This window comes from Ursus arctos, unplaced genomic scaffold (assembly GCF_023065955.2).
Source record: "Ursus arctos isolate Adak ecotype North America unplaced genomic scaffold, UrsArc2.0 scaffold_14, whole genome shotgun sequence".
NCBI lineage: Eukaryota > Metazoa > Chordata > Mammalia > Carnivora > Ursidae > Ursus > Ursus arctos.
Window position 1 is genome coordinate 18237247 of NW_026622808.1, and position 20343 is coordinate 18257589.

At 40.3% G+C, this 20343-nt stretch overlaps 2 protein-coding genes across 2 annotated transcripts; both read left to right on the plus strand.

The window, feature by feature from the left end:
- Nucleotides 1–2598: 2598 nt before the first annotated feature.
- LOC113242638 (olfactory receptor 7G2-like) lies at nucleotides 2599–3537 on the plus strand. The gene has a single exon (XM_026480772.2). The coding sequence runs from the start codon at nucleotides 2599–2601 to the stop codon at nucleotides 3535–3537; it is 939 nt and encodes a 312-aa protein (XP_026336557.1).
- A 13706-nt stretch (nucleotides 3538–17243) lies between these two features.
- LOC113242639 (olfactory receptor 7G2-like) lies at nucleotides 17244–18161 on the plus strand. Its single transcript, XM_026480773.2, has one exon. It carries the CDS (start codon nucleotides 17244–17246, stop codon nucleotides 18159–18161), a length of 918 nt encoding a protein of 305 aa, XP_026336558.1.
- Nucleotides 18162–20343: the final 2182 nt, after the last annotated feature.

Genomic DNA, 20343 nt, shown 5'->3' on the forward strand with positions numbered 1-20343 from the left:
AAGAGCCTATGCATTTCATTCTTTCTCTCATGTAGCTGCTTTTTTTTTATTATATCATGTTAGTCACCGTACAGGACTTCATTAGTTTTTGATGTAGTGTTCCATGATTCATTGTTTGTGTATAACACCTGGTGCTCATTACAACACTTGCCCTCCTTAATACCCATCACCTGTTACCCCATCCCCCTACCCCCCTCCCGTCTGAAACCCTCAGATTGTTTCCCGGAGTCCACAGTCTCTCATGATTCATCTCCCCCCCGATTTCCCCCATCAGTTTTTCCTTCCTTCCCCTAATGTCCTCCGTGCTAGTCCTTATGTTCCACATATGAATGAAACCATATGATAACTGTCTCTCTCTGCTTGAATTATTTCACTTAGCATAATCCCCTCCAGTTCCATCCATGTCGATGTAAATAGTAGGTATTCATCCTTTCTGATGGCTGAATAATATTCCATTGTATATATGAACCACATCTTCTTTATCCATTCATCTGTTGAAGGGCATCTTGGCTCCTTCCACAGCTTGGCTATCATGGACACTGCTGCTATGAACACTGGGGTGCTTGTGCCCCTTCTTTTCACTACGTGTGTGTCTTTGGGATAAATACCTAGTAGTGCAATTGCTGGGTCATAGGGTAGCTCTATTTTTAACGTCTTCAGAAACCTCCACAGTTTTCCAGAGTGGCTGTACCAGCTTGCATTCCCACCAACAGTGGAAGAGGGTTCTCCTTTCTCCACATGCTCGCCAACATTTGTTGTTTCCTGTCTTGTTAATTTTTGCTGTTCTAACTGGTGTAATGTGGTATCTCAATGTGCTTTTGATTTGAATTTTCCTGATGGCTAATGATGTTGAACATTTTTTCATGTGTCTGTTAGGCATTTGTATGTCTTCTTTGGAGAATGTCTTTTTAAAACTGATATGCCACCTATCACCTTAGGTGGAAAAGTCCCCGAGGACAGACAGCATCATTGACATAGTTGCCTACTTCTCTTAGATGCGTCACTAATGCAGATGAGTAGCATGGAGGAGTCTTATGACTTTCAAGTTTATAAGCAACATTTTTCAATCTATGCTCAGGTGCAGAGCATATGCTTGAATGGATGCCATGACCTGCTCCATTTTTTCACACTGCTACTCTATGTCATGGGTAGAGGTGGACATGCCTTGTAGGTGAGGGAAAGATTTAAGGCATTTCTCAAGATGAAAATATTAAAATTTTGAAAGGAATCTATCAAACATGAGATGGTTTAGGAATGCTAATGCTATACCATCCAGGAGTGTTAACAATGATTGGTCAAGACAGTCAAGTCATCCCATATGTGGAATTTAAGAAACGAAACAAATGCACATAGGGAGGTGGGGGGGGGCAAACCAAAAAACAGACTCTTTTTTTATATAATAATATTTTTTTATTATATTATGTTAGTCACCATACAGTACATCCCTGGGTTTTGATGTAAAGTTCGATGATTCATTAGTTGCGTATAACACCCAGTGCACCATGCAATACGTGCCCTCCTTACTACCCATCACCGGCCTATCCCATTCCCCCACCCAACTCCCCTCTGAAGCCCTCAGTTTGTTTCTCAGAGTCCATAGTCTCTCATGCTTCATTCCCCTTTCTGATTACCCCCCTTTCTTTATCCCTTTCTTCTCCTACCGATCTTCCTAGTTCTTATGTTCCATAGATGAGAGAAACCATATAATTGTCTTTCAATGCTTGACTTATTTCACTTAGCAACAGACTCTTAAGTATAGAGAACAAATGGATGGTTACCAGAGGGGAGGGGGTGGGGGACTGGTTAGATGATGGGGATCAAAGAATGCACTTGTGTTGATCACCTGGTACTGTGTGGACGTGTTGAATCACTGTACTGTTAACTGAAATTAATATTACACTGTATGTTAATTAACTGGAATTTCAGTAAAAAACACTTAAAAAAAAAAAAAGGACAGTCAACTCGCAGTCAGGTGACCTGAACTCAGACCTAGTTTTTGCCACACACTGTGTGCTTCACATCCATGATGTAATCTCACCTCATCTAAGTGCCCCCATGGGTAAATGGAGTAATATGATTTAACTCATCAGTAATTTGACACACCTTTCAGATGATTCTCAGCATGTCAAAGATTGGGCAGTAGGATAGATTAGATAGTCTTCCTATTTGTTTAAAGGCAAGAAATATTTCTGACGAAGCTGATGATCAAAAAAAGGGAGGGCACAGAGGGAAAGGGGAAGAAGAGTGGGAAATGATGATAGATGGAAAAATTAGCAGAGGGAAAGCTGGAACATTCACCTGGATCCTCAATAGTTTGTTTGTTTCATTTTTTCTAAAAGCACTGGCTCTCCAACTTGGGTGCATATCAAATTCAACTGGAGGGCTTGCCAAAAATAGATTGCTGGTCCTCACCTCAGAGTTTATTAGCAGTATATCTGGACTGATACCAGGATTTGTATTTCAACAATTCCCAGGTGAAGTTGCTTGGCTCTCATGTAGCTGCTTTTTTTTTCACTTAGCATAATCCCCTGTTTATGTAGGACTGTTCCTTTTTTTTTTAATTTTCACTGCAGCTTTTCCATCAGATTCATCAACACCATGGAACCCAGAAACCAAACAGTATTTTCAGAATTCTTTCTCTTGGGATTGACAGATGATCCAGAACTGCAGCCCCTACTCTTCGGCCTATTCTTATCCACATACCTGGTCACCATCCTGGGAAACCTGCTCATCATTCTGGCTGTCATTTCTGACTCCCACCTCCACACCCCCATGTACTTCTTCCTCTCCAACCTGTCATTCACTGACATCTGTTTAAGCACAACCACCATCCCAAAGATGCTGGTGAACATCCAAACACAGAATCAGAGCATCACTTATACAGGCTGCCTCACCCAGGTCTGCTTTGTCTTGACTTTTGTTGGTTTGGAAAATTTTCTCCTTGCAGCAATGGCCTATGACCGCTATGTGGCCATCTGCCATCCCCTGAGGTACACTGTTATCATGAACCCCCAACTCTGCGGCCTGCTGATGGTGCTCTCATTGCTCATTAGCATTGTCAATGCCTTGCTCCATAGTCTGATGACACTACGGTTATCCTTCTGTAAGGACTTGGGCATCCCCCACTTCTTCTGTGAACTTGGTCAGATTGTCAAGCTTGCCTGTTCTGATACCTTCATCAATAATATCTTGGTGTATTTTTTGGCTAGCTTACTTGGGGGTGTTCCTCTTTCTGGAATCATTTTCTCTTATACTCAAATTTTCTCCTCTGTTTTGAGAATGCCATCAGCAGGCAGGAAGTATAAAACTTTCTCCACCTGTGGGTCTCACCTGTCAGTTGTGTCCTTGTTCTATGGGACAGCTGTTGGAGTATACATTAGTTCCGCAGTTAGTGACTCTTCCAGGAGGAATACCATGGCTTCAGTGATGTACATCGTGATTCCTCAAATGATGAACCCCTTTATCTACAGTCTGAGGAATAGTGACATGCAGGGTGCCTTGAAGAAACTTGTCAGTAGGATACCTTCTTTTCTATGATTGTGCCATGTACCTTGGGCTGGGTTGTAAGAATAAATCAAAGTTATACAAATCACAGGAGAACCAGGAAGTTTAATTCTTCTGTCACCAAATGCTTCTGACATGACTAAATAACATAATAGCCAAGTATATTTTAACTTAGAATTGAAACCTAACTTTTATTTTTCTTTAGCCTTTTTATGTTTAACAAATTATTTCAATTCTTACTTCAATGTTTTTCTCAGTTTCATAGAGGCAGAACCTGAGACAGAGGTCAAACTTTTATACTGTTTGTATGGACGACTCTCAGAAGAAGGAAAGTCGTAGAATATGGATAGCTCAGAGAGTGGATAGAAACACAACTGTGATCATATCTAGAGACTGGCTTCGACCTGATCCTGTGATTAGACCATGTCAATTGAAACCCAAAGTCAGGCCTACAGTGAGGCAAGAGAGCTCACCTTTCACAACCCAACTTAGTAATTATGGAGACCAGTCACTGCTAAACTATATCCCGTTGAGGCAATATTAGCATCCACTATATTCAGTTTCATTATCTATAAGACTGGTATAATGGTATCATCTCATTTTGAAATAATTGTAAGATATTTGTGCTTCATCAAGGAGGAAGCCTTCAGTTCTAGAAAGAAAAAAAATTCCTGTCTCTAAATTGGTCAAACAGGAAACAGTTGTTGGTCATTACTAGGACTTCAGAGACAGAGAATGTACAAGAACAGGGGAGTAGGCTTCACTCTGTTTCTACATTTGGTGGCTTTGTCCTTGGACTGGTTCTCCTCAAGTCACAAGGTGGTGGCAGCAAATATAGATGTCATGCTTGAACGTGATGCCCAGGGAAAGAAAACCGAGAATAGGTCTCTCGATGGAGTCAATCAAAGCACATCTACAGGAGGTGAAATGGGGGCCCTCAATATGATATGTCCACATCCTAATCCCCCTCATTTTTGATTAGGAACTCATATGAATGGTATTGGAGCTTACTTGGAAAAGGGGTCTTTGCAAAGGATGCACTTATACTGGGTTATCTGGGTGGGCCCTAAATAGAAATCATATGTTTCCTTATAAAATAGGTAGACGTGAAGGAGACACAGAAAAGAGGAGGCAATGTGACCATGGAGACAAATATTAGATTGATGCCACCAGTATTTGATCATTTTTGTCCTACAAAACTGTCATTTTTATAGGATCCTAATGTGTCTTTTTTTTATCACTCCTTTACATTGCCCAATACAATGTATTAAATAAATCTGACCTAATATTGGTCTTGTTAAGAGTTTAAACTTAATGAATTCTCACCAACACCAGCCATATGGCAGAAGAGGAGGTTTCTAGCCTCCCTCTTCCTGGGAACACACTCACCATACAGGTACACACAGATTAATTCCCTCTAAGAGAAATCCAGAAACTGGTTGGGTGACTCCTACGTATCAGAGGACTGAGAAAATACCTACCTCTAAACAGGGAGGAAAAGCTGAGGTATGCTCACACCATCAACCTCACCCCTAGGATAGCACCATACAACCAGGAGAGAATCCCCAACCCAGCTTATCCCTGAGGAGTGAAGGGTTAAGACCACACACACAGGGCCCCGACTGGTATGGCAAACCTGAGGGACTAGCTCCCAAATCTGCTAGCTCTGACAGCAATGTGGCTTGGCATTTCCAAGTCCCTGGATACCACAGAAAACCAAGAGGCAGTTTTTACAGGGGTATATGAGTACATCTCATGGTTATCCCCCTGGGCCCAGCACAGAGGGAGGAGGTAGAAACACAAGGCTCCCACTTTCTCCCTTGAAAGTGCTTAACTGCATACTTTCCCAACTGTTTCCCAAGGGTTGGGCTCTAATCAGCCTGTATCTTGATCTGATTGGGCTCCTCTGGAAGCCTGAAATGGCTTCTGGATACTTCTGATGGAAGCATGAAATGTCCTGATTTCACACTATATTGCAAGGTTATAGTAATCGAAACTGTGTGGTACTGACATTAAAGCATACACATAGACTAATGGAACAAGACTGAGAGCCCAGAATAAACCCTCACATATACGATCAGCTTGCATATGACAAAGGAGCCAAGGACACTCAAAGGAGAAAAGATAGACTTTTTAATAAATGGTATAGGAAAAACTACAGGGGCGCCTGGGTGGCTCAGTCAGTTGAGTGTCCACCTCTTGGTTTTGGCTCAAGTCATGATCAGAGGGTCATGGGATTGAGCTCCACGTCAGGCTCCAAGCTTAGCAGGTAATCTGCTTGAGATTCTCTCTCCCTCTTCTTCTGTCCCTCCCCCTGCTCTCTTTCTCTCTCTGTCTCTCTCTCTAAAATTAATAAATAAATCTTTTTTTAAAAAATGATATATCTGCATGCATAATAATGAAATTGAACCCTATATGTTACACCACTCCCAAAATTAACTCCAAGTTTATTAATGACTTAAACATAGCACCTGAAAATCATACAACCGCTAGAGGAAAACAGGGGGTAAAGTCCTTGACATTGGTCTTGACAACAATTATGACACCAAAAACATAAGCCACAATTGCAAAAATTAAAAAGTGTGTCTACATCAAATAAAAAGCTTCTGCACAGGGAAGAAACCAACAACAAAATGAAAAGCCTACCTATGGAATGAAACACTTATAAGTCATATATCTGATAATATCCAAAATATATGAAAAACTCATATAACTCAATAGCAAAAAAATAAACAGTCTGATTTTAATATGGGCTGAGAAATTGAATAGACTTTATGTATTTATGTATTTATTTATTTATTATTTATTTACTTATTTATGTTAGCCAGCATGTAGTACATCCTAAGTTTCTGTTGTAGCGTTCAACGGTTCATTAGCTGTGTATAACACCCAGTGCCCATCCCAACACATGCCCTCCTTAATACCCATTACTTGATTACATTTTCTATTTTTTAAAATATTTTATTTATTTATTTGTCAGAGAGAGAGAGCACAAGCAGGGGACCCAGCAGGCAGAGGGGGAAGCAGGCTCCCCGCTGAGCAAGGAGCCCAATGTGAGACTCCACCCTAGGACCCTGGGATCTTGACCTGAGCTGAAGGCAAACATTTAACTGACTGAGCCACTCTGGCGTTTCTGAATAGACATTTTCTAAAGAATACATACAAATGGTCAACAGGTTCATGAAAAGATGTTCAACATCAATAAGCATCATGAAATGCAAATCAATAACACAATCAGACATCACCACACACCTATTAGAATCATCAAAAAGATAAGAGAAAACAAACGTTGACAAGGATATGGAGAAAAGGGAAATATGGCATACTGTTGGTGAGAATGTAAATTGGTGCAGTCGTTATGGAAAACAGTAGGAAGTACTCGTAAGTACTTCCTACTTCAAAAATATAAAAGTAGAACTACCGTATGATCCCTCAACCCCACTTCTGGGAATATAACTGAAGGAGATGAAATCACTATCTTCAAGAGATATGTGTACCACCATCTTCTTTGAAACATTATTTACAATAGCCAAGACACAGAGACAACTTAGGTGTCCATCAACAGATATATGGATAATGAAATAGGAATAAACATAACCCAACAGGTAAAAGATCTGTACTCTGAAAACTACAGAACACTTATGAAACAAATTGAAGAGGACACAAGGAAATGGAAAAACATTCCATGCTCATGGATTGGAAGAACAAATACTGTTAAAATGTCTATACTACCCAAAGCAATCTACACATTTAATGCAATCCTTATCAAAATACCAATAGCGTTTTTCACAGAGCTAGAACAAACAATCCTAAAATTTGTATGGAACCACAAAACCCTAAATAGCCAATGCAATCTTGAAAAACAAAAACAAAGCTGAAGGCATCACTATTCCAGACTTCAAGTTATATTACAAAGCTGTAATCATCAAGGCAGTATGGTACTCCTATAAAGACAATAGATTAATGGACAGAACAGACAACTCAGAAATGGACCCAAGACTATATGGTCAACTAATCCTTGACAAAGCAGGAAAGAATATCCAGTGGAAAAAGGACAGTCTTCAACAAATGCTGCTGGGAAAGCTGGACAACCACATGCAAAAGAAGGAAAATGGACCACTCTCTTACACCACACACAAACATAAATTCAAAATGGTTGAAAGACGTAAATGTGAGATAGAAAACCATCGAAATCCTAGGGGAGGACAGAGGCAGCAACCTCTCTGACCTTGGTCATAGCAACTTCTTACTAGACACGTCTCCAGAGGCAAGGGAAACAAAAGCAAACATGAACTATTAGGACTTCATCAAGATAAAAAGCTTCTGCACAGGGGGAAAAAAAGACAAAACTAAAAGGCAACCTACATAATGGGAGAAGATATTTGCAAATGACATGGGATAAAGGGCTGGTATCCAAAATCTATAAAGAACTTATCAAACTCAACACCCAAAACACAAATAATCCAGTTAAGAAATGGGCAGAAGACATGAACAGGCGTTTTGCCAAAGAAGACATCCAGATGGCTAACAGACACATGAAAAGAGGCTCAACATCACTCATCATTAGGGAAATACAAATCAAAACCACAATGAGATACCACCTCACACCTGTCAGAATGGTTAAAATTAACCACACAGGAAACAACAGATGTTGGTGGCAATGCAGAGAAAGGGGAACCCTGTTACACTGTTGGTGGGAATGAAAACTGGTGCAGCCACTCTGGAAAACAGTATGGAGGTTCCTCAAAAAGTTAAAAATAGAACTACCCTATGACCCAGCAATTGCACTACTAGGTATTTACCTAAAGGACACACAAATACAATTTTGAAGGAACACATGCACCCTAATGTTTATAGCAGCATTATCAACAATAGCAAAATTATGGAAACAGCCCAAATGTCCCTGACTGATGAATGGATAAAAAAGATGTGGTATATATATAAACAACAGAATATTACTCAACCATCAAAAAGAATGAAATCTTGCCATTTGCAGTGATGTGGATGGAGCTACAGTGTATTATGGTAACTGAGATAAGTCAGTCAGAGAAATATCAATACCATATGATTTCACTCATATGTGGAATTTAAGAAACAAAACAGATGAACATAGGGGAAGGGAAGGAAAAATAAGATAAAAACAGAGAGGGAGGCAAACCATAAGAGCCTATAGAGAACAAACGGAGGGTTGCTGGAGGGGAGGTGGGACAGGGGGATGAACTAAATGGGTGATGGGTATTAAGGAGGGCATGTGCTGTGATAAGCACTGGGTGTTCTATGTAAGTGATGAATCACTAAATTCTACACCTGAAACCAATATTACACTATATGTTAACTAGAATTTAAATAAAAACTTAAAAAAATAAGATAAATAAAATAAAATAAAATTTGTTGTTGTAACAAACAGGTCCATTGATCTATGTGTCTGTTTTTGTGCCAATACCATGCTGTCTTGATGATCACAGCTTTGTAATATAGCTTGAAGTCAGGCATTGTGATGCCCCCACATACGGTTTTCTTTTTCAACATTCCCCTAGCAATTCAGGGTCTTTTCTGGTTCCATACAAATTTTAGGATCGTTGTTCCAGCTTGTGAAAAATATCAATGGATTTTGATAGGGATCACATTGAAAGCACAGATTGCTCTGGGAAGCATAGACATTTTCACAATGTTTATTCTTCTAATCCATGAGCATGGAGTATTTTTCCATCTCTTTGTGTCTTCCTCAATTTCTTTCATAAGTATTCTGTAGTTTCTATATATAGATCCTTTCTTCAGTTAGGTTTATTCCTAGGCACTTCATGGTTTTTGGTGCTATTGTAAATGGAATCAATTCCTTAATTTTTCTTTCTTCAGTCACATTGTTAGTGTATAGAAATGCAACTGATTTCTGTGCATTAATTTTGTATCCTGCCACATTGCTGGAAAACAGTATGAAGGTTCCTCAAGACCTTAAAAATAGAGCTACCCTATGACCCAGCAGTTGCACTACTAGGTATTTATCCCAAAGACACATACGTAGTGAAAAGAAGGGGCACATGCACCCTAATTTCATAGCAGAAATGTCCACAATAGCCAACTGTGAAAGGAGCTGAGATGTCTTTCAACAGATGAATGGATAAAGAAGATGTGGTTCACATATACAATGGACTATTACTCAGCTATCAGAAAGGATGACTATGCACCATTTGCATCAACATGGATGGAACTGGAGGGTATTATGCTAAATGAAATAATTCAAGCAGAGAGAGACAATGATCATATGGTTTCACTCATACGTGGAATATAAGGAATAGTGCAGGGAACCATAGGGGAAGGGAGGGAAAACAGAATGGGAAGAAATCAGAGAGGGAGACAAACCATAAGAGATTCTAGACTCTGGGAAACAATCTGAGGGATACAGAAGAGAGGGGGGTGGGGGGATGGGGTAACCTGGTGATGGGTACTAGGGAGGACATGTGTTGTGATGAGCACTGGGTGCTATATGCAACTAATGAGTCATTGAACAGTACATCAAAAATTAATGATGTACTATATGTGGCTAATTGAACATAATAAAAAAAAACAAGGCCCAAATCTTATGATTACTTCCTCGGAGTCACATGCTATCAAAGTTGACTGTTACTCTGATAATTTGTAATTTACTGCAACGATATTGATAACCAAAACCCATGATTTTAACCCATGGTCCTTAATGTCAAAAAAGTATATTGAAGCCATTAATATTGAATTGGGAAAGTTGAAAGTGAAATTTCTTTATAAAATTGTACAAATGCACGGTACACTTGAGTATACAGAAATTATTAGCAACTGCTAAATATAATATACACAAGCAGAATCAACATTCAATGAGCCACACATAACATTAGCCCTGAGTGTTTGCATTTTTTAGGGTACATTTCCTACATCATCACATATATTAATCCAGGTACTATTCATCTATCCATGTAAGGAAACCATATTTTTTTAGCTCATATGTACTATCAGTCTTCTTGAGATTGTAATTAAAACAGATGAATTTAAATATACCTTTAACAAAGTCTAGAATCTAATAACAGAAGGAAGATGCGGCTGGGTGTGTAGGTGACTTGAAATGGATGTGAGCCAAGAACTGTGGAGGAAGAAGATAACATATGTTTGACCACTCAGGGTGAGACAATCATACAAAGGAAAGTTCCTCATTTCTGAGCCTCGCTCCTCCAGGATTAGCGCTGCCCTGTGATCACTTGAGAATAAAAGAGTTTGGCTAATGAGAAGCTTTGGATATTGAACCCCCAAAAGACAAAGAGACTCCAAATAGTCTGCCTGTGATCACCCCACTCAACAGCCATACCCAGGTCATTTGTAGGCCACCTGGGCCTCCTTGTTCCAGGGTCCAGCATGTCTGCACGGGAGCCCAGGGCTCCACCATCTTTCTCTGCTCACTGAGAACAGAACTCCCATTTTTCTTCTTCACATCCAGGGAAGAACTGAATGCCATTCCTTACTGTTGACACCCAGGTAATCTGAAGTCCCCTACTTCATGTTTTGCAATAAGGACAGTTCTTTGTTTAGCGGTCCATCTGGTAACTGTGAGATGAGAACATGCAGAAGATGAGCAGAGTTAGGTGACCTTTGAGGTGCCTGCCTAAGGACCCATCAATCTTCTCAACCTGTTTGCTTGCACCTTTGCACCAATGCTTGACCATCTCTCATTCTGCTAATCTCCTACTCTGACCCTAAAGTCCTGGGACTTTTTCCATTCTCAAGAGGAATCTACTTTGGCTCAATTTTGAAGAATATTCTAGAATTCTCTAACATTTTCTTTAATTTCTTTGGCAAAGGGCAGAGGTGTGTGGCCAGGCTTTCCTTTCCTTTCCACTCCTGGCTCATGATACTCCTTTCTAGAAGAGCTCTTTGCTTTTGACATTGCTTCCTGGTTATGAGTGTTCTGAGACAGAGGAGGTGGAGAATGAGGCAGATCCCAAAACTACACCCCGTGCTGTTTCCTTTTAGTAATCTGGGATGTATTTAAAAAGCAAAAGAGCATAGAATAATAGAACAAATAAGCAGGTACCCATGCTTCCAGAATTCATAAATTTTGATATTTTACCATCCGAGTTCTTTTTTCCTTTTAATTTTATGTTTTTATTTTAGTTCCATGTTTATGTTAGTTTCAGGTGTACAATATAGTGTTTCAACAAGTCCATACAAAACCTGGTGCTCATCACAAGCAGCGTACTCCTTAATCCCCGACACCTGTTTAACCAATCCCCTACCCATCTCCCCTCTGATAACCATCAGTTTGTTCTCTGTAATTAAGAGTCTGTTTCTTGACTTCTCTTTCCCTCTCTACTCTCTCTCCCTCTCTCATTTTTCCCATTTCTTTATTTCTTAAATTCCACATCTGAAATAAAACATAAGGTATTTGTCTTTCTCTGACTGATTTATTTCACTTAGCATTATACTCTCTAGCTCCATCCATGTCATTGCAAATAGCAAGATTTCATCCTATTTGATGGTTGAATAATATTCCATTGTATATACCTACCACTTCTCTATACATTCCTCCATCGATGGACTGCTTCTATATCTTCACTATTGTAGAAAATGCTGCTATAAACATAGCGGTGCGTGTATTCCTTTGATTTTGTGTTTTTGTATTCTTTGGGTAAATACCCAGTAGTGAAATTGCTGGATCATAGGGTAGGTTTATTTTTAACTTTTTGAGGAACCACTGTTTCCCACACAGAGCTCTTTTCTTAAATAACACAATAACATGGAACAAACTAGTAGTAATCAAAGGGGAGTTGGGTTGAGCACGGGTGAAATATGGGAAGGGGATTAAGAGTGCACTTATCATGATGAGCACTGAGTAATGTACAGAATTGTTGAATCACTATATTGGACACCTGAAACTAATATAACACAGTATGTTAACTATACTGGAATTAAAATGTTTTTGAAACTAACAAAATAATATGAATTAATAGAGCATCCCTTTATGTTCCCCTCCATTCCCAGAGGCAACCACAGTCTTGAATATGGTTCTTCTCCACATTACTTAAATTGTTTATACATTGTGTGTGTTGGTGTGTGTGTATAAAAGGCAACAAAATGCCTCAGTTGGAGAAAGGATAAATAAACTGTGTTGCAGTGAGATATTTAAAGTTAATGAAGCAGAGAAAAATGTACCAAGACATTGAATGTATTACTTTTATTTTATTTTTTTGACCCACAGATATGTTTTATTTGTTCTGCCCATTATTTCTTTATTTTTTTTTATTTTAATGTTTTTTATTATATTATGTTAGTCACCATACAGTACATCCCTGGTTTCTGATGCAAAGTTCGATGATTCATTAGTTGCGTATAACACCCAGTGCACCATGCAATACGTGCCCTCCTTATTACCCATCACCAGCCTATCCCATTCCCCTCTGAAGCCCTCAGTTTGTTTCCCAGTGTCCATAGCCTCTCATGCTTCTGAATGTATTACTTTTAAAAACCAAATGCAAAATGTACAATATGCCAAGTTTAAAATGTAAAACAAAAGTTTATGTATTTTTATTCAAATATTAATACCACAAGGGAATCATGCATGCCAAGTTCAGTATGGTGGTTCCCTTGGGCAAGAAAAAGTTATTCAGGAATGGGAAAATAAATATGGATTAATTTAATTCTTAAAATATTTACTGCAAGGGGCGCCTGGGTGGCTCAGTCGTTAAGCATCTGCCTTTGGCTCAGGGCGTGATCCCAGAGTCCTGGGATCAAGCCCCACATCAGGTTCCTCCACAGGGAGCCTGCTTCTTCCTCTCCCACTTCCCCTGCCTGTGTTCCCTCTCTCACTGGCTATCTCTCTCTCTGTGTCAAATAAATAAAATAAAATCTTAAAAAATTTTTTTACTGCAAATATGAGAATATATTTTAATTTAGTGGTCCTTAGTGGTAGATACCCAGGACTTTGTTTTCTCCATAGTTTTTGTATACTTGAAATGCTTTATAATAAGGAATTAAAGATTTAAGATCAGTGCTATTTTAAAACATTTAAACTGTATCATGATATAGGTCTTGTTAGGAAAATTACTTTCTTTTTGGAGTTTTTAATACTTGTGTTGATATATCTGGGTCTAATTTATTCATTTCAGTTGCTATACATTTTATCATATGGCCATGAGAAATGAGCATTAACTACCGATATTCATCGAGACTGTTTAATTCAGTTTCCCTACATCAACAATTATCCCACAAAGAGATTCAACACATCCATTTTTCCTTGAAACGTATGGTTGCCATGCTAAAGATATTCTTTATTTCTCTTCTCTTCCTACAGTTCACCGCTCCTATCACTTCCCTTTTATAATGAGCCATGCCAGTGGTACACTTGTGTCCATGGCAGAAACAAATCACAATAGGAAACATTAAGAGTGTCTCATATATCAAACACTGTGCTTGGTGATTTCATCTATCCATCACTCATTCCTGCAACATTCCCATAAGGTTTTACAATGGTTCCCAACATCCAAATGAGACCGAGGCTTCTTGCACAGTTGAAAATGTCCTTCTTTACAAAGCAAGTGCTGATGACAGAATCAAAATCATGTGTGTCTGCATTGAAATATTGATTGATGCTATGGGTTGCTTGCTTTCATGACTCCATGCTAAGGGCTCATAGTTTCTCATTGGTGAAACAGATTACCTAGGGCCATTCAGTTCTGAACATTAGTATCTTAATGAGCTGTTCACAGAAGAGACTTTACAGACTTTTTCTAGAACATTGGTTCATAAGAATATCTGGCAGCTCCACTAATGCACCCAGGGCGTAGTCATGTCTTGCCTGTTTTGGGTGATCCAATAACAGTATTTTCAGGAGCTCACTGTAACAAAGGAAACAGGTATCCTTGAGTTCTTCCTGATACATAAACTAAGGATTCCTTTGGAAGTGAGAGGCCAAGGCTGCCTAAAACACATAGAAAGAGGAGGATCTGAAAATTGTTATACAAGAGGGACAGAATTATTATTCCAAACAAAAGGCAATAGAAAATCATTTAAACTGCTGAGGAAGAAGGGATTATTTCTGTATCTACCATAAAAAGAGGGAAATGAAAGAAGGGATTGATCTCATTAAGCTACTTTGGAGAGGAAAAAAGATTCAAAATTACCTTGGAAGTAACTGCCTGCTAATGAAGATAATTATCACACTTATTTGTTTAAAATTTGAATTTGTTTGAAGTCTTTTTCTATCCCTTTGCATGTACAAATGTGACCCACAGGGGCATCTGGGTGGGTCAGTCAGTTCAAAGTCCAACTCTTGATTTCAGCCCAGGTCATGATCTCAGGGTGGTGACATCAAGCCCAGGTTTGGGCTAAGCACTTAGCACGGAGTCTGCTTGTCCTTTTTCCTCTGCTCCTCCCCCTGCATGCTCTCTCTCTCTCAAATAAATAAATAAATAAACGAAATCTTTAAAAATGTATAAAAAATGTGACTGGCAGCCAAACAAAAAGCACGGTCAAACAAAAAAGAGAATGCATCTATTTATTTCATATGCCGACGTGTGTGGGGAGGGGGGGGAATCCTGGAGGTGGGGGAGGGGTGAGTCGTTCCTAAAACTGAGGTCTCGTTTCTCATCAGTTGTCACAATCATCCTAAATAACAAGTGCTTCACACTCCGCAGGCACTAAGCTCATTTATATGGATTAAGTTCTTTTATTTTTTTTAAGATTTTATTTATTTATTTATTTGACACAGAGAGATAGCGAGAGAGAGGGAACACAAGCAAGGGGATGTGAGAGGAAGAAGCAGGCTTCCCGCTGAGCAGGGAGCCTGATGCGGGGCTCAATCCCAGGACCCTGGGATCATGACCTGAGCCGAAGGCAGACACTTAACCAACTGAGCCACCCAGGCACCCCCTGACATTTCTCTTTATGTGAGGTCAGGAGTGAACAGGAGGATGGCAGAAGCACCTGACTCATAGGGCAGTAGAGAGAATAAAATTAGTTAGCATGAGAAAACTACTGAAGACCATGCCTGGTAACAGATGCTATGTTAGAGGTAGTGTGTGCAGTTTAAAGTAATTATTATATTTATTTGTATAATATCTGCTATTACCATTAATTACAACAATTATAGCAAGGGTTTTGTTATAGAATCCAATGACCAGACACTGAAATGGAAATGGGATATTCCATAGGCAGATTTTGATGACCCACTGAAAATGAAGAGGTTTAAATCTGGAGTTCTCAACAGTTATAGCGACAGGGAGACGACAGAGTCTGTTTTGTAATTAAGAATGAGTTAATAAAGGCAGAGTGTTATTTCCAGGAAAGAAGGAAGGAAGGAAGGAAGGAAGGAAGGAAGGAAGGAAGGAAGGAAGGAAGGAAAGAAAGAATGGAGGGAGGGAGGGAGGGGGGGAGGGAGGGACAGAGGGAGGAAGGAAGGAAGGAAGGAAAGAAGGAAGGGAGGGAGGGAGGAAGGAAGGAAGAAGGAAGGAAGGAAAGGAAAAAAGAATATAAAGAGGCTTAACTGAGACATGGGTTTGAACTCCCAGCTGGCTCACTCTGCCGAGTGTTAAGAGCCAGGCTACCATTTTCCCTATAGTTATGCTGGGTCTACTCCAACATGTAGTCAGGTTGATTTTCCATGCCCACAATCTTCTATGCTCTAGAACTGGGATCCTCAAATTAAAACACAGACTGAGAGCAGCAACATTGGGAATTTGTTAGAAAGGTAAATTATCGGTCCGATGCCCAAGCCTGAATCTCATATTCAGAGTTGGGGGCCAGCAATATGAGTTTTAACAAACCTTCCAGTGGATTCTGATGCAAGGCACAGTTTGAGAAACTCTGCTCTGAAACCCTGATTTAATATTGCTTGGTTTTGAATTTCCTGCTTCCTAACTGGAAGCTGGAGAATTTTGAAGAAATAAAAACATTAATTTTGGGGCACGTGGGTGGCTCAGTCGTTAAGCGTCTGCCTTCGGCTCAGGGCATGATCCCGGGGTCCTGGGATCAAGCCCCACATCAGGCTTCTCTGCCGGGAGCCTGCTTCTTCCTCTCCCACTCCCCCTGCCTGTGTTCCCTCTCTCACTGGCTGTCTCTCTGTCAAATAAATAAATAAAATCTAAAAAACATTAATTTTTTCCTATCTTATTCCTATTATTTGGCACAGTGTGAGAAAGAATAAATAGAATTGGAGTAATAGAGTAGTATAAGAAAGAGGAGGAGAAAAACAAAACAGGTTGAGGCAAGGAGAGAGACGAAAAAAGAGGTAAAAGGCAAAGGAAAATATTTTTAAAAAGATATTATTTATTTGAGAGAGAGAAAGAGAGAGAGCAGAGCGAGAGAGACAGAGAGAGAAAGAGAGAGACAGAGAGCAGCAGGGAGGGGCAGAGGGAGGAGAAGCAGGCTCCCCACTGAGCAGGGAGCCCAATGCTGGGCCTTGATCCCAGGATGCTGGGATCATGACCTGAGCCCAAACCAGATGCTTAACCAACTGAGCCACCCAGGCCCCCCAGAAAAGAGCAATAATGTTCAATTCTCTGATGAGCACTGAGTGTTGTATGGAAGTGTTGATCACTGTATTATACACCTGAAGTTAATATTACACTGTATGTTAACTAACTGGAATATAAATAAAAACTTTTAAAAAAAGAAAAAATAATATTATTCAATCCATGTCAGAATTTTCTAAAACAAGGGATCCTTGTACATCTGTTATGTGTCCTCTCCCCTGTATTTTTTCCATCAGTCTCATCAAGAACATGGAGCCAGAAAACCAAACAGGTGTAGCAGAATTCCTGCTCCTGGGTCTCTCAGAAGATCCAGAATGGCAGCCCCTTCTATTTGGACTGTTCCTGACCATGTACCTGGTCACTGTACTTGGAAACCTGCTCATCATCCTGGCTATCAGTTCTGACTCCCACCTCCACACCCCCATGTACTTCTTTCTCTCCCACCTGGCCTTCACTGACATCTGTTTCAGCACCACCACCATCCCCAAGATGCTGGCGAACATCCAAAGACAGAGTAAATCCATCAGTTACACAGGCTGCCTCACCCAGGTTGGCTTCGTCCTGTTTTTTGCAGGCTTAGAAAACTTCCTCCTTGCAGCAATGGCTTGTGACCGCTATGTGGCCATCTGCCATCCACTGAGGTACACCGTCATCATGAACCCCCACCTCTGTGGCCTGCTGGTTCTACTCTCCCTGAGCATCAGCATGGCCGATGCCCTACTCCACAGTCTGATGGTGCTGCGACTCTCCTTCTGCACAGACCTGGAAATTCCCCATTTCTTCTGTGAACTTGCTCAGGTCATCAAGCTTGCCTGTTCTGATACCCTCATCAATAACATCCTGGTATATTTAGTGACCAGCATATTGGGTGGTGTTCCTCTCCTTGGGATTATTTTCTCTTACATTCAAATCTTCTCTTCCACTCTGAAGATGTCATCAGCTGGGGGGAAATATAAAGCCTTTTCCACCTGTGGGGCTCATCTCTCGGTTGTTTCTTTGTTCTATGGGACAGCTTTTGGGGTGTACATTAGTTCTGCAGTTTCTCATTCTTCCAAGGATACTGCAAGTGCCTCAGTGATGTACGCCGTGGTCCCTCCAATGTTGAACCCCTTTATCTACAGCCTGAGGAACAAGGACATGAAGGGAGCCTTGAAGAAACTCATCTGAGAAACATCTTGTTTGTGATTGTATCAACTGCCATGGTCTTGGGCTTCTAAAATGAGTCAAAGTACAGGAATACGGGGTGAGTCAGATTGTCTGACCTTTCCCTCACTAAGTTCTTATGTTTCAGTGGTTAGATACCATAAAGGTAGTTCAACTTAGGCTTGAAAACTGACTTTGGTTTTTCTAGCTTTGGTATTTTTGAAAATTTGTGTGAACACTCGGAGCTTGACTTTTTGGAAACCATCGAAGTAGAATCAGAGTAAGGGATACTTTCTATGGGGTCCCCCTAAAATAAAGAGACCCATTCTCAGGAAAATGCTAGTGACAGAAGGTTAGGGTGGGGAAAGTGTTAAACAAGGGTGTCACAATAGCCAGAGGACTGGCCTCAGCCTAGATTTGATATGCTCTTAACCACTAGACACTAGAACAATGGTAACTATGTAAGGAGATGGATATGTTAATTAGCTTCCCCACAGTAATAATTCCACTCAAATCATCATTATGTACACCTCAAATATATAATTAAAAAAGAGAGAGGCACCTGGGTGGTTCAGTCAGTTAAGGGTCCGACTCTTGATTTCAGCTCAGGTCATAATCTCAGGGTCTTATGATCCAGCCTCATGATGGGCTCTATGCTCAGCAGGGAGTAGTTTGAGGATTCTCTCCCTCTCCCTCTGCCCCTCCCACATTCACACACTCTCTCTCTCTCTAAAATAAATAAAAATAATTAAAAAAAAATAAAAAGTAGGGCACCTGGGTGGCTCAGTCATTAAGTATCTACCTTCAGCTCGGGTCATAATCCCAGGTCCTGGGATCCAGTCCCATATTGGAATCTCTGCTCAGCAGGGAGTCTGCTTCTCCCTCACCTTCTGCCCCTCCCCTGGCTTGTGCTCTGCTCTCTCCCGCTCACTCTGTCTCAAATAAATAAAATCTTTTAAAAAATAAAAAATAAATTTAAGAAAGAGAGGTGGAGAGAAAAGCATAGCATTTTCAGTCTCAGCGTAAAGCAAACAGCCTATGCAAATTTGAGAAAGGTAAGGAATTTGGCAAATTGAGGTCTCATTTCCTTTACCAATTTTTCTTTTTTTTTTTTAAGATTTTATTTATTTGACGAGACAGAGACAGCCAGCGAGAGAGGGAACACAAGCAGGGGGAGTGCGAGAGGAAGAAGCAGGCTTCCAGTGGAGGAGCCCGATGTGGGGCTCGATCCCAGAACGCTGGGATCACTCCCTGAGCCGAAGGCAGACGCTTAACGACTGAGCCACCCAGGCGCCCCCCCTTTACCAATTATTCTGATAATCTTAACCAGGACGCCAACAATGCCAGTTTCCTGCTAGGCAACTTGTATTGTTTAAATATCTTGAGTCCTACAACCTAAAGGCTTTGTTGAATGGCACCATCCTTCCCCTGCAATGCCACATTGTCCTAAGTAAACTGTCCACTGCGTCTGTCCTCAAAAGAATCTTCCTATGTGTGCCCATCTCATTGGTTCTGCTTTTCACTCTGCTCCAGAACCATACCATTTTAGTTACTGTATGTCCATAAGTAATCTTGATATATACTAAAGCAATTACTCTGTTCTTATTTGCCATCAAGTCAAATATTGTTTTTCCATTACTCTTTCATAGTCTCTCAAACATAATAACATCTCAGAATTTCCATTAAATCTATACATCTATTTAAGGCAAAATGGCATTTCTATGACATTGTGCATATCTACCCAAAAACAGAATATTCTTTCAATTTGCTTGGGTCTCCTTTGTAAGTATTTTTAATGTTCTGAGGGCCTGCTATACTGTTTTCCACAGTGGTTGTACCAGTTTATATTCCCACAAATAATGTGGAAGGGATGCCTTTTCTCCACCTACTCACGGGTATTTATTGTCTCTGGTAACAGCCATGTAAACAAGTATAAAGTAATATCTCAATGAGGTTTTGATTTGCATTTCCCTGATGTCTAGTAATGTTGAGAACCATTTTGCATACATGTTGGCAATCTGTATGTCTTTTTTAAGAAGCTGTCTATTCAGCCCTTTGCCTATTTTAACATCAGATTATTTGAGGGGCACCTGGGTGGCTCAGTCGGTTAAGTGTCAGCCTCTGGCTCAGGTCATGATCCCAGGAGCCTGGGGTTGAGCCCCATGTTGGGCTTTCTGCTCAGTGGGGAACCTGCTTCTCCCTCTCC